The sequence below is a fragment of the Salmo trutta genome, chromosome 1 (assembly GCF_901001165.1).
Source record: "Salmo trutta chromosome 1, fSalTru1.1, whole genome shotgun sequence".
NCBI classification, from domain to species: Eukaryota; Metazoa; Chordata; class Actinopteri; order Salmoniformes; family Salmonidae; genus Salmo; species Salmo trutta.
Genome location: NC_042957.1, coordinates 56246139 through 56261208, shown reverse-complemented (window position 1 = coordinate 56261208; position 15070 = coordinate 56246139). Strand labels below are relative to the sequence as shown.

Here is a 15070-nt window from a genome sequence, read left to right as displayed (position 1 = left end):
TCTTCCCGGAGAGTTCTTTATTCTTGTCTGTGTGATGAACTGAGAACCCAGCTAGCTGTATGAATGGGGACATTATATTCTGAGAGAGCCATGATTCAGTGAAACAGAGTATGTTTACAGTCCCTGATGTCTCTCTGGAAGGAGATCCTCGCCCTGAGCTCGTCTACTTTATTGTCCAGAGACTGAACATTAGCGAGTAATATACTCGGAAGTGGTGGATGGTGTGGTCACCGCCTGAGTTGGACTAGAAGTACACTTGGAGCAGCCTCTGGGATAAGTTCAATTGCCCTGGGGGGTAAGAACAAAGGCTCCAATTTTGGAAGTCGTAATGCTGGTGAGTTAGCGCCGCTCTCATATCAAAGTTATTTCTGGCTGTATGTAATAACACAAAAAAATTTCTAGGCTAATGTAAGAAACAACACACAAATAAACAAAATACTGCAAAGTTGCTAAGGAGCTAGAAGCAGAGCTGCCATGTCTGTCGGCGCCATCATACTTTATCATTAACAAAATGATCCTCATTCCTAAAACCTTGGTCATCACTTTCTACATTAATGGGGAGGTTAACTTGGCCCCAGACAATCGATCTGGTATGTTTTTTTTGCTTTAACCCCTGTGATAATAAAACATATTTTGTTTTGTTGTTTTTATAGGTACAAGGTCCAGGAATAGGAATCCTGTCCATCTCGAAGAGTGGGGATCTGGCTCTGTCCATGGCGTCTTTTCTCTCTGGCATCTCAGCCACAGCCTGGATCAACGGCAGCAACGCTAATACGGTGGTGCCACTGCACTACAAAGACCTGATCATCCCTTCCATCACGCCTATCGTTGAGAACGTCACCTTCTCACCGTCCGGCATCCTTGACATCCGAGACGCCTTACCGGACCCAGAGACTGAGGGGAACCGCGGTTCCGTGATCCCAATAGAACGTTCCAGTTCTAGGTTCCTCTTCGCCGCCTCTGAGGACGACAGGAACTGGAACAGCTGTCTCTTCGCCCAACAGGCCGCCGCCCGGCTGAGGCATCATGGGAAAGAGAACTTTGAGGTAAGGAAATAAACCTGAACACAAACATTTTGATAGCAAAAAGTTTAATCAAGTACTACTAGATAAACACATGATGTTTCAGCCTTTACTGAATAGCAGGGGTTGAAACTGAAATTATACTTCCAATAGTTTCGTTCTGAACAGAACCTCTATTTATTTTATTCCGTTCCATTGTTCCGACCAGCATAGTAAAGTTAGTTCACTTAATTATATACTAGCTAGATGCTTATGGAGGAGCTGCTAATATGGAGGAACTTTGAGCGTCAGAGTTGTCTCAATGACGTGATAACTATAGTATTCTTAACTAGCCTAAACTAGCTGGCAGGCAGACACTGAAAGGCAGAGACACCCTTTTGATTTGAATGCAACCTTCCATACATACAATGCCTTCAGAAAGTATTTATACCCCTTGTCTTATTCCACATTTTGTTGTGTTAAAGCCTGAGAAAAAGAAGAAACCTGCACACTACTCCTGCTAGTATCACTGCTCTTTATCTAGCTTATCAGCCTCAAAGCCTTTGTCAGCCTGAATTCAAAATGGATTACATTTATTTTTTTCCCTCATCCATTTACACACCTAAAAAAAAAAATACTTTTGCAAATATTTTGAAAATGAGATACAGATATCTCATTTACGTAATTATTCACTCTGAGTCAATACGTGTTAGAACAGTCGTCACCAACCTTTTTTGAGCCGAGATCTACCGTTCATGTTTTTTTAAATCATGACTTAAACATAAGCCTATGCAACATTAACCTATTAAAAGCTGTTATTTGTGCAGTATGCTATAGGCCCAATACATTATCACTTTGCTGTGCACTCGAGGAAGCAGCAGGTGATCTGAGCAATCCGATTGGCTAGCGGTAGGCCTATAGGTGCACTTGATTTACTCTCCAGTTTGTACCTTCAGACACTTGAAATGGTTCAAAATGGAAACGCAGTGGTGGAAAAAGTACCCAATTGTCATACTTGAGTAAAAGTAAAGATACCTTAATAGAAAATGACTCAAGTGAAAGTCACCCAGTAAAATACAACTTCAGTAAAGTTATTTGGTTTTAAATATACTTGAGTATCAAAAGTTAATAAATTACCAAAATATACTTAAGAATCAAAAGTAAAAGTATAAATCATTTCTAATTTCTTATATTAAGCAAACCAGACGGCACACTTCTTGTTTTTTTATTTATGTATAGCCAGGGGCACACTCAGATATCATTTACAAATTAAGCATATTGAGTCTGCCAGATCAGAGGCAGTAGGGATGACCAGGGATGTTTTCTCGATAAGGGTGTGAATTTGACAATTTTCCTGCCTGCTAAGCATTCAAAATATATAATTTTGGGTGTCAGGGGAAAATGTATGGAGTAAAAAGTATATTTTCTTTAGGAATGTAGTGAAGTAAAAGTTGTAAAAAAATATAAATGGTAAAGTACAGATACCAAAAAACTGCACATTTTGCAATATTCTAAGTAGATAGCCCGGCATCACAGGGCTAGCTATTTAGACACCCAGCAAGTTTAGCATTCACCGAAGTCAGATTTACTATAAGAAAAATGTTATTACCTTTGCTGTCTTCGTCAGAATGCACTCCCAGGACTTCTACTTCAATAACAAATGTTGGTTTGGTCCCAAATAATCCATAGTTATGTTCAAACAGCGGCGTTTTGTTCGTGCGTTCAAGACACTATCCGAAGGGTAAATAAGGGTTACGAGCATTGCGCATTTCGTGACAAAATATTTCAAAATAATCCATTACCGTACTTCGAAGCATGTCAAACGCTGTTTAAAATCAATTTTTATGCAATTTTTCTCGTAAAATAGCGATAATATTCCAACCGGGCGACGTTGAATTCATTCAAAGGCTGAAAGAAAAAAATTGAGAATTCTCATGAATGCGCATCTCCAGTGTCACTGTTCTCAGCCTGACCACTCACAAAATCCCCTGCTGTTTTTCGCCTAGAGACTGGAGAGACGTCATTCCACTTTCTGGCGCCTTCTGAGAGCCAATGGAAGCCCTAGAAAATGTCACGTTACAGCAGAGATGCTGTATTTTCGATAGAGATGCCACAGAAGGAGAACAAATTGTCAGACAGGGCACTTCCTGTATGGAATCTTCTCACCCTAAAGTTTCTAAAACTGTTTGAATGGTGTCTGTGAGTATAACAGAACTCATTTGGCAGGCAAAACCCTGAGACAGATTCTGACAGGAAGTGGATACCTGATGTGTTGAATTGACTTTGAGCCTATGCCATTGAAAAACAAAGGGGCTGAGGAATATTGTGGCACTTCCTATTGCTTCCACAAGATGTCACCAGCCTTTACAAAGTGTTTTGAGTCTTCTACAGTGAGATCTGACTGAAGAAGAGCGTTGGAACGGCGATGGCCCATTAGACACCTGGCGCGCGATTTGATGGTGGGTACTCTCATTCCGAAACATTTTAAAAGAGAACCCAATGGTCCGCCTTGAATTTTATTCATGTTCTGGTTAAAAAAGGCCCTAATGATTTATGCGATACAACGTTTGACATGTTTGAACGAACAGGAAATATATTTTTTCCGTTCGGGAAGTGAAGTGAAGTCCGGCTGGCTTAGATCATGTGCTACAACACGGAGGTTTTTGGACATAAATGATGAGCTTTTTTGAACAAAACTACATTCGTTATGGACCTGGGATTCTTTGGAAGTGACATCTGATGAAGAGAATCAAAGGTAATGGATTATTTACATAGTATTTTCGATTTTAGATCTCTCCAACATGGCGGTTAGTCTGTATCGCAATGCGTATTTTTCTGGCGCAGTGCTCAGATTATTGCAAAGTGTGATTGCCCAGTAAGGTTAATTTTAAATCTGGCAAGTCCATTGCGTTCAAGAGATGTATATCTATAATTCTTTGAATGACAATATAATATTTTACCAATGTTTTCTAATATTAATTAATTATTTTGTTGTGATGACTTGACTGCCGGTATTGGAGGGAAACGATTTCCTGAACATCAACGCCATAGTAAAACACTGTTTTTAGATATAAATATGAACTTGATAGAACTAAAAATGCATGCATTGTCTAACATAATGTCCTAGGAGTGTCATCTGATGGAGATTGTAAAAGGTTAGTGCATAATTTTAGCTGATTTTATGGTTTTGGTGACGCCTGTCTTTGAATTGACAATACACTACACACAGCTATTGTCAATGTACTCTCCTAACATAACCTAACTTTATGCTTTCCCCGTAAAACCTTTTTGAAATCGGTAAACGTGGTTAGATTAAGGAGATGTTTATCTTTCAAAGGGTGCCAGATAGTTGTATGTTTGAAAAACTTGAATTTTGACATTTATTTGGTTTCAAATTTGCCGCTCTTGAAATGCACCTGCTGTTGATAGGGTGCGCCACAGGTGGCACGCTAACGTCCCACATAGCCCAAAGAAGTTAAAACAAGTCAAAATGAGGCTCAGTAGTGTGTGTGGCCTCCACGTGCCTGTATGACCTCCCTACAACGCCTGGGCATGCTCCTGATGAGGTGGCGAATGGTCTCCTGAGGGATCTCCTCCCAGACCTGGACTAAAGCATCCGCCAAATCCTGGACAGTCTGTGGTGCAACGTGGCATTGGTGGATGGAGCCAGACATGAAGTCCCAGTTGTGCTCAATTGGATTCAGGTCTGGGGAACGGGCGGGCCAGTCCATAGCATCAATGCCTTCCTCTTGCAGGAACTGCTGACACACTCCAGCCACATGAGGTCTAGCATTGTCTTGCATTGTCTTGCATTAGGAGGAACCCAGGGCCAACCGCACCAGCATATGGTCTCACAAGGGGTCTGAGGATCTCATCTCGGTACCTAATGGCAGTCAGGCTACCTCTGGCGAGCACATGGAGGGCTGTGCGGCCCCCCAAAGAAATGCCACCCCACACCATGACTGACCCACCGCCAAACCAGTCATGCTGGAGGATGTTGCAGGCAGCAGAACGTTCTCCACGGCGTCTCCAGACTCTGTCACGTCCATCACATGTGGTCAGTGTGAACCTGCTTTCATCTGTGAAATGCCAAATGTCCTGCACGGTGTTGGGCTGTAAGCACAACCCCCACCTGTGGACGTCGGGCCCTCATACCACCCTCATGGAGTCTGTTTCTGACCGTTTGAGCAGACACATGCACATTTGTGGCCTGCTGGAGGTCATTTTGCAGGGCTCTGGGAGTGCTTCTCCTGCTCCTCCTTGCACAAAGGCGGAGGTAGCGGTCCTGCTGCTGGGTTGTTGCCCTCCTACGGCCTCCTCCATGTCTCCTGATGTACTGGCCTGTCTCCTGGTAGCGCCTCCATGCTCTGGACACTACGCTGACAGACACAGCAAACCTTCTTGCCACAGCTCGCATTGATGTGCCATCCTGGATGAGCTGCACTACCTGAGCCACTTGTGTGGGTTGTAGACTCCGTCTCATGCTACCACTAGAGTGAAAGCACCGCCAGCATTCAAAAGTGACCAAAACATCAGCCAGGAAGCATAGGAACTGAGAAGTGGTCTGTGGTCCCCACCTGCAGAACCACTCCTTTATTGGGGGTGTCTTGCTAATTGCCTATAATTTCCACCTGTTGTGTATGCCATTTGCACAACAGCATGTGAAATGTATTGTCAATCAGTGTTGCTTCCTAAGTGGACAGTTTGATTTCACAGAAGTGTGATTGACTTGGAGTTACATTGTGTTGTTTAAGTGTTCCCTTTATTTTTTTGAGCAGTGTATTTTTAAACCTGCGTATTTAGCTAAAATAAATCCAGGTTAGCAGGCAATATTAACCAGGTGAAATTGTGTCATTTTGCGTTCATTGCACGCAGAGTCAGGGTATATGCAACAGTTTGTGCCGCCTGGCTCGTTGCGAACTAATTTGCCAGAATTTTACGTAAATATGACATGACATTGTAGGTTGTGCAACGTAACAGGAATATTTAGACTTAGGGATCTTAGTCATTTTTTTTTTGTCAGATAAAATACGGAACGGTTCCGTATTTCACTGACAGGAAAAACGTTTTGTTTTTGAGATGATAGTTTCCGGATTCGACCATATTAATGACCCTTGGCTCGTATTTCTGTGTTATGTTATAATTAAGTCTATGATTTGATAGAGCAGTCTGACTGAGCGATGGTAGGCAGCAGCAGGCTCGTAAGCGTTCATTCAAACAGCACGTTCGTGCGTTTGCCAGCAGCCCTTCGCAATGCATTGCGCTGTTTATGACTTCAAGCCTGTCAACTTCCAAGATTAGGCTGGTGTAACCGATGTGAAACGGCTAGCTAGTTAGCGGGGTGCGCGCTAATAGCGTTTCAAACGTCACTCGCTCTGAGACTTGGAGTAGTTGTTTCCCTTGCTCTGCGTGGGTAACGCTGCTTCGAGGGTGGCTGTTGTCGATGTGTTCCTGGTTCGAGCCCAGGTAGGAGCGAGGAGAGGGACGGAAGCTATACTGTTACACTGGCAATACTACAGTGCCTATAAGAACATCCAATAGTCAAAGGTATATGAAATACAAATCGTATAGAGAGAAATAGTCCTATAATTCCTATAATAACTACAACCTAAAACTTCTTACCTGGGAATATTGAAGACTCATGTTAAAAGGAACCACCAGCTTTCATATGTTCTGAGCAAGGAACTTAAACGTTAGCTTTTTTACATGGCACATATTGCACTTTTACTTTCTTCTCCAACACTTTGTTTTTGCATTATTTAAACCAAATTGAACATGTTTCATTATTTATTTGAGGCTAAATTGATTTTATTGATGTATTATATTAAGTTAAAATAAGTGTTCATTCAGTATTGTTGTAATTGTCATTATTACAAATAAATAAAAAAATCGGCAGAATAATCGGCACCGGGGTTTTGGCCCTCCAATAATCGGTATCGGCGTTGAAAAATCATAATCGGTCGACCTCTAGTCTGAGGTCCTGAGCACTCTGAAGCAGTTTTTCCTCAAGGATCTCTCTGTACTTTGCTCCATTCATCTTTCCCTCGATCCTGACTTGTCTCCCAGTCCCTGCCGCTGAAAAACATCCCCACAGCATGATGCTGCCACCACCAGGCTTCACCGTTGGGATGGCGTAACGCTGCAGAATGCTGTGGTAGCCATGCTGGTTAAGTGTGCCTTGAATTCTAAATAAATCACTGACAGTGTCACCAGCAAAGCAATTTCACACCTCCATGTTTCACGGTGTGAACCACACATGCAAAGATCATCCATTCACCTACTCTGCGTTCCACAAGGACACGGCGGTTGGAACCAAAAATCTCTACATTTGGACTCATCAGACCAAAGGACAGATTTCCACCGGTCAAATGTTAATTGCTCGTGTTTCTTGGTCCAAGCTTCTTCTTCTTCTTCTTATTGGAGTCCTTTATTAGTGTTTTCTTTGCAGCAATTCGACCATCAAGGCCTGATTCACGCAGTCTCCTCTGAACTGTTGATGTCTTTTACTTGAACTCTGTGAAGCATTTATTTGGGCTGCAATTTCTGAGGCTGGTAACTCCTAATGAACTTATCCTCTGCAGCAGAAGTAACTCTGGGTCTTCCTTTCCTGTGGCGGTGCTCATGAGAGCCAGTTTCCTCATAGTGTTTGATGGTTTTTGTGACTGCCCTTGAAGAAACGTTCAAAGTTCTTGAAATGGTCCGCATTGACTGAGCTTCACGTCTTAAAGTAATGATGGACTGTTATTTCTCTTTTGCTTTTTTGAGCTGTTCTTGCCATAATATGGACTTGGTCTTTTACCAAATAGGGCCCTCTTCTGTATACCACGCCTACCTTGTCACAACACAACGGATTGGCTCAAACGCATTAAGAAGGAAAGAAATTCCACAAATGAACTTTTATCAAGGCACACCTGTTAATTGAAATGCATTCCAGGTGACTACCTCATGAAGCTGGTTGAGAGTGCCTGGAGTGTGCAAAGCTGTCATCAAGGCAAAGGGTAGCTACTTTGAAGAATCTCAAATATATTTAGATTTGTTTCACACTTTTGGTTACTACATGATCCCATATGTGTTATGTGTTATTTCATAGTTTTGTGGCTCAGTTGGTAGAGCATGGTGTTTGCACCGCCAGGGTTGTGGGTTCGATTCCCACAGGGGACCAGTACGGAGAAAAAATGTATGAAATGTATGCATTCACTACTTTAAGTCGCTCTGGATAAGAGCGTCTACTAAATGACTAAAATGTACATGTAAAATGTAAAAACTGTCCTCATTGTGTAGAGACCAGGGTCTGGCCCTCCAACTCCATACTGGAGCCATCTCCCGCTGGTGCCCCAGTACAGAAACATTAACTCATGCTCTGGAATGCGGTATCACCCAAAGACATTGTACATCTCCTGTCAGTGTTAAATCTCCCAGAGGCCCACTTTCAGTTCACACAGACACAATACAGTTATAAGAACCCTCTATTCTGTTACATAAACAACCATTTGATGCAGGTACAGCATTATAACATAATCTTGCAATTTTGCTCTCACAGTCCAAACTTCTGACTGGTTCTGTACTATATACATTTTACAGACATAACTATTGTAAAAATATTCTATCTTTTGTTTGTTTTTAGACCCATCCTTCAGCTACCCTCAACCCCTCCCATTGATCTTTCTAGGGCTTCCAGTTTTTTCTATTTGCCGTATATTTTTAAACTGTGCTGTTTCAGGAACAGATCATTGTGTCTTTTCTTAAATGCTTTTGACTGCACCTTGACTTGGCGTTGGTTGATGTTCTGTCCTCTTGTCATTTCACCACCAGGTGGTGATGTACCCCAGGGCGGGGCATTTTCTGGAAGTACCCTACATGCCCCACTGCCCGTCAGGCTTCCACCCCGCGGTTGGTCAAGTGGTGGTGTTTGGGGGAGAGGCTAAAGCCCACCATCAGGCTCAGCTGGACCTGTGGAGGAGGGTCCAGGAGTTCTTCAGGAAACACCTGGATGGGAACAACACTGCCCAAAAAGCTACGTTATATACTAGAGGGTAAGACGAAGGTTTCCGTCAGGAACATTTGGCACCGGACAACATAACCGGGAAGATTTTAATTTACCAGACATTTGAGAAATTTACCGGACATCATATGCATTCAGATCTGACTAAAAAGAGAGGGGGAAAGAAACTGCCAACCTGCCGAGGCCAGTGCCATCAATAAACGAGGGATAGCCTATTGGCCATATGAGCCACATTTTAATTGTCCTTAACAGCCTATAACAAATTACAAAAACACTTACTTCAGTGTTTTAGATGTATAGCATAAGCAAACATGTATGGCCTATTGTTTTATTGATTTTGACTTTCCTAAAACGATTGTCCACCTGATGCACTAAATGCATCAGGGCATTGCATGCATATGCCTATAGGCTTAGACGTCCACCATATGGTATTAATATTTAAAAAATACATGTAAAATAAGAGAAACGTATTCGTTGCCCCAGAGACGGAGAGAGGAGATATGCCAGTGGCATGCTACGACACCTCCATGCACTTGTCAGATGGTTACATTCATTTTCAATGATAATATTTTTTATAAAGATACTCCTATAAACAATATAATGATTAACTCTGGTAGGCCTAAAATGTTCTTCCTCACATAAACTTCAACTGTCAGTCGGTTGGAGCGTCGGTGCGCACTGCTTTCATAGTCCTGCAGCAGTCAAAGTTTAATAGGCCTAATAGCCGCACCAAACTTTCACAAAAGGGAAATATCAAAAGTCAAGTCATTGTTTGTAGAGAAAATATGAGCAGGCTATTATATTGCGGTAAACACACATCATTATATAATTTGGCCATTAAAAAAATTTAATAAAACATTTAACAGAATTTAAACACTCTTGTGAAGCAATTACCAACATGCTGGTGCCTACCGTACCCAACAAATGACAGCAATAGGCTAATATTTTATTTTACAACAGGCCCACTTTTTAACCTATTTTAAACTAAATACAAAGCACACACAGATCAGACTTAAAACAAAAATGTCTCAACAGAATTATACAAACACGTTTTACATATTTCAAGAACTGGTTTAGATTAATAAATAGACCTACACTAATAGCCATATACAATAATAGGGTAATGATAAAACAAATTATTATAAATGCAAGTTCCAAAATAGCGAGTTGCACAGGAGCCTGCATTTGGACGTGCCAACGTTCTTCTAATCTTTGTCTACTACAGTATTAAAACTTGGTCACAGAGGACATTCCCCTTGTAGGCTTTTCACTGTAGACATACTTTTTCGCCCTCTAACTTTCATTTTACTTAATAACCGAAGAAGGATAGAAAACAATTGGTTAATCGCTCAGCACTATTGAGCAGGGCCGGACTTCCGCATTTGGGGCCCAGGGGCACAACATTTTGCCATGGTGCTGAGAGAAAAATGTGCAGTTTTTTATAATGCTATTCTACACATTTTGTTATGAGGCTAAAGGAAAATATTGCAGTTTTAATGCTAATTTCCTGCAATTCTACACAAATTGCTATCATATATGCTTTGCCCGTTCGATAATCTGTACCTGCTAGTGACTAACAAAATCAATGTGGTATTCAGCCATGATTACTACAAGTTTACATAGCTGGCAAGACTAACTTACCAATCAAAAAATTGTTAGCTAACATGGCTAATTGAATGACTGACATATCAAAATTAAAACTGCTGATGCACAACCAAATTTCAAAATTGCACCTTGTGTTTTTACTGAGGGTTGCAAAATTCTGGGCACTTTAAAAAAATCCCTGGTTTTACAGATATCCTGGTTGGAGGATTCCGGATTTCCTGCTTATTCTCTCCTGATTCTGGGAATATGTTTTGTAAATTGATCCGTGGTCGTCAAAATTAATTACAGATGTTTATGCTACCGCTTCTCAAGAGGGACAAACAGTAATATTGCAGTTTTTTCTAGTTTATTTTAAGGGGGTATGCGAGGCACAAACGTTCGCTTTGCTTAGCCGAGTTCTGCTAGGAACAAACCAAACCTAGTATGCGGGCGCCTTAAAGGTTAGGGTTAGGTAAGGGTACGAACGTCCCAAGGACCCCGGATGGCACTAACCCCAAGCAATAATGCGAGAGGAGGACCCCACATAAGATAATTATTGTAGTAGGTGTAGGGTTGCACATTTTGGGGAATATTCAGAGTTGGAAACATTCCGTGGGAATTAACGGGAATATATGGGAATAACGGAAATATATGCAAATTAATATTAATACCATTTTAAATGTAGATGTTTTTTGCATTGGATTATATTTACCATGTCATATGAAGACAGAAACAAATCTTTTATAAGTAGACATAATTGCAAATGATTAAATCCTTCCAATAGAAATAAAAAAAAAAACTATTTAATTACGAATTGAACTTTAATTAAATGAGTTGACTCTTCACATGGAATGATTTCACTGAACAACAAAAGAAAGGGAATATTGAATGATCCCCAATGATCCATAGCATCTCCCAAAAATGTTTTAACATACATCTGTAAAATGATTGTCTAGAAACTAAGCTTTGGTTGTCTTCCTCTCATGCTTCCATGTCTTCTCGCTGGACCTCCTCAATGTCCACCTCTTGAACATCAGACTCTGAGGGCTCATCTTCACTGTCACTTTCCCACCTTGTTGAGGATGGCTCGTTGTCAGGCTCAAAAAGCCTCAAATTTGCCCAGATGGCCACCGATTTTTCAAACCTTGCATTGGTCAGCCTGTAGCGTGCTTTGGTGTGTGTGTTCCCAAACAAGGACCAGTTGCGCTCTGAGACGGCGGCTGTTGGTGGGATTTGGAGGATAATGGAGGCAACAGGGGAAAGAGCCTTAGATCCACAAAGTCCCTTCCACCAGGTGGCTGATGAGATATGTTGGCACGACTGCCATATTTCATCTCCATCCCAAAGTCCTTGCTTGGATGTGTACTTCACCAGACTGCCAAGAACCTTGCCCTCATCCAGGCCAAGGTGGCGAGACACGATAGTGATGACACCATGGTCCTTGTTGATCTCTGCACCAGACAGGATGCTCTTGCCAGCATACTTGGGGTCCAACATGTACGCTGCAGCATGTGTGGGCTTCAGGCAGAACTGCAATTTCCTCTGCTTGTAGCAACAGTGAAGTGGGCAGGGCAGTATGGATTTCTTCTCTTACATCTGCAAGCAGTCTGAACATCAGACAGGATGGCATTGTCTCCCTCAATCTGTGCAATGGCTACTGTTATAGGTTTCAGGAGTTTCAGGCTGATTAACACTCTCTCCCAAAATACATCATCCAGGAGGATTCTCTTGATGGGGCTGTCCATATCGGCAGACTGTGATATGGCCATTTCTTGGAGAGACTCCTTCCCCTCCAGGAGACTGTAAAACATGATGACAACACCACCCCAACGGGTGTTGCTGGGAAGCTTCAATGTGGTGCTCTTATTCTTCTCACTTTTCTTGGTGAGATAGATTGCTGCTATAACTTGATGAACCTTCACATACCTAACCATTTCCTTGACACTCTTGTAGAGTTTATCCATTGTTTTCAGTGCCATGATGTCCTTGAGAAGCAGATTCAATGCATGAGCAGCACAGCCAATGGGTGTGATGTGAGGGTAGGACTCCTCCACTTTAGACCAAGCAGCCTTCATGTTCCCAGCATTGTCTGTCACCAGTGGAAATACCTCCTGTGGTCCAAGGTTATTGATGACTGCCTTCAGCACATCTGCAATGTAGTTAAACACAGACCGGTGTGTCTGTTGTCCCTTGTGCCTGTGCTCTTGTAGGATACTGGTTGAGATGTAGTTAATTATTCCTTTCCCACGAACATTCAACCAGCAACCAGAGATGATTGCAATACAGTCTGCTTTCTCTATGATTTGCTTGACCTTCACTTGAACTCTGTTGAACTCTGCATCCAGCAAATGAGTAGATAAAGCATGTCTGGTTGGAGGGGTGTATGCTGGGTGAAGAACATTCAGAAATGTCTTCCAATACACATTACCTGTGAGCATCAGAGGTGAACCAGTTGCATACACAGCTCGAGCAAGACATTCATCAGCATTTCTCTGACTACGTTCATACTTTGAGACAAACTTCTGATTCCAGGAGGACCATGAGCTGTTGCTATCGATAAGGTGTCTGATACATAATTTTCACCTCGAATAGAAGTAGAGGTACTTTTGTCAGAGGTTGCTTGTTGTGAGCGCTGAGGGAACTTTATGCACTTGGCCAGATGATTCTGCATCTTTGTTGCATTCTTCACATATGATTTGGCACAGGCTGTTTAAAAGTGCAAGATCTTGAGAATCAGCTGTACATGTAATGGCAGAATGCACTGTGCATGCAGAGGGTTGCAATTCCATTGAATTGGGGATAGTTTAACCAAAATATGCCACAAGACCTAGAATTGCCTTGTGTGTACCACAAAAAAAGATTCACTGTTATAAGCTAACTTGTTTTTGATGAATTTAAGCAAAATTCCCCAAATTCTCGGGCTTAACTTCCCATGGAGAATTCCCGACCCTTTGCAACCCTAGGTAGGTGTCATCTTAATACACTAACAGGTACTGAGGAGATAGATTCTGTTACTTGTGTGAAATATTTCTATTCTGGGATAGTTGTTCACTGAAATGCGAACATTAGTTGTTTATGCTACTACAATGTAAATTAATGTCTGTGCTTGCCGTTATAATGTTAGGTTAAATTCACAGGTTAAAGTAATTGATTGTAAAGGATTAGCCAATCAGTGGCTAAAGACCACCCACTTGCACTGATTGACATATCCCTTTTATTATGAAAAAGGCCATGAAATTCGGTAATGGATCATGTGATACAGCACCATTAATGAAGCGATAAATGTTATAATGAAAAAATCCATTGGGAAATACAATGCGTCATTATGAAATAAAATATGGTAACATTTATATAGAAAAGTGAAACTATGAAATAAGATTTCATAATAATCCATCCAACAGTTTCCATCCACAGAGTCTTTGACAATGACCAGTATTCATTATTCAAACTTTTTAATTAATACAAATTTGTGTCAATCTCTCCTCCTGTTTTTAACATTATATGCAGATGTATCGTGCACACTAGAATTTGTCAGGTCAAAATCCCCCAAAATTATTTACCAAAGGCCTTGACTTTACCCTAATGTGTCCTTCACAGTATGCAAATGGTCGCCGCTACCGTCTATCAAATAGTAACATGCAGTTAAAACATATATTTGTGTGTGTGAGTAAGCAATAATCATCTCTGGGGTTGGCAGCTGTCTCCTTCCAGCTTCGGCCTCCCGTTGCAATTGTTACTTTAAGTTCGATTGAGACCACAAATACCACATGTCCCTTTTAAAACGCAGGTGCCTTTCTATTTTTTCTGTCATTGCAAAGTTACACAGAATGTGCTCAGGAAGAGGGGGAAGAGTTTAGATTGTTTCCTATGTGCCTCAACTTTTCATGAAAAAAGACATGCTCCAGTACTGTATAGTTTAGAGATACCTAGTCCTTTGATGTAAAGAAATGATGCCAGCAAAAAGTACATTCTATGTATACACAGAACACTCCCCCCTCAGTTAAAAAGAAAGGGCAAAGTGTTTCTTTAAAAGTGTTGCAGTTTGATTTACTGGTACTGTAAAGTCAGCTTTGATACTTTTATATGGGGCGGCAGCGTAGCCTAGTGGTTAGAGCGTTGGACTAGTAACCGAAAGGTTGCAAGTTCGAATCCCCGAGCTGACAATGTAAAAATGTGTTGTTCTGTCCCTGAACAAGGCAGTTAACCCACTGTTCCTAGGCCGTCATTGAAAATAAGAATTTGTTCTTAACTGACTTGCCTAGCTAAATAAATAAAAAATATAGGTTTCTGTTAAACCAGCATTATGTACCCAATGTCACCGATACATTATGGACTGTATTCATGAAGGACTCAACCCCCAAGAGAAATAATCTCTGTGGAATACCTCAAATAACAAAAATAGATGAAGTTAGCTATTTCACTGGTAAAGCAGTGAAATATTTTTTTTTTTAAGCTAAAAAGAGATCATTTTCCAATGTGGTTT

General features: G+C 41.4%; 1 protein-coding gene across 2 annotated transcripts in view; it reads left to right on the top strand.

Moving 5' to 3' along the window:
• The window catches only part of LOC115201796 (acyl-coenzyme A thioesterase 1), a 38282-nt gene that overhangs the window by 13132 nt on the left and 10080 nt on the right, over nucleotides 1-15070 (top strand). For both annotated transcript variants that reach the window (XM_029765674.1, XM_029765675.1), the window contains exons 3-4: nucleotides 654-1046; nucleotides 8814-9034. In XM_029765674.1, the coding sequence (XP_029621534.1) occupies nucleotides 654-1046; nucleotides 8814-9034 (614 nt within the window). The remainder of the gene's footprint in view (nucleotides 1-653; nucleotides 1047-8813; nucleotides 9035-15070) is intronic.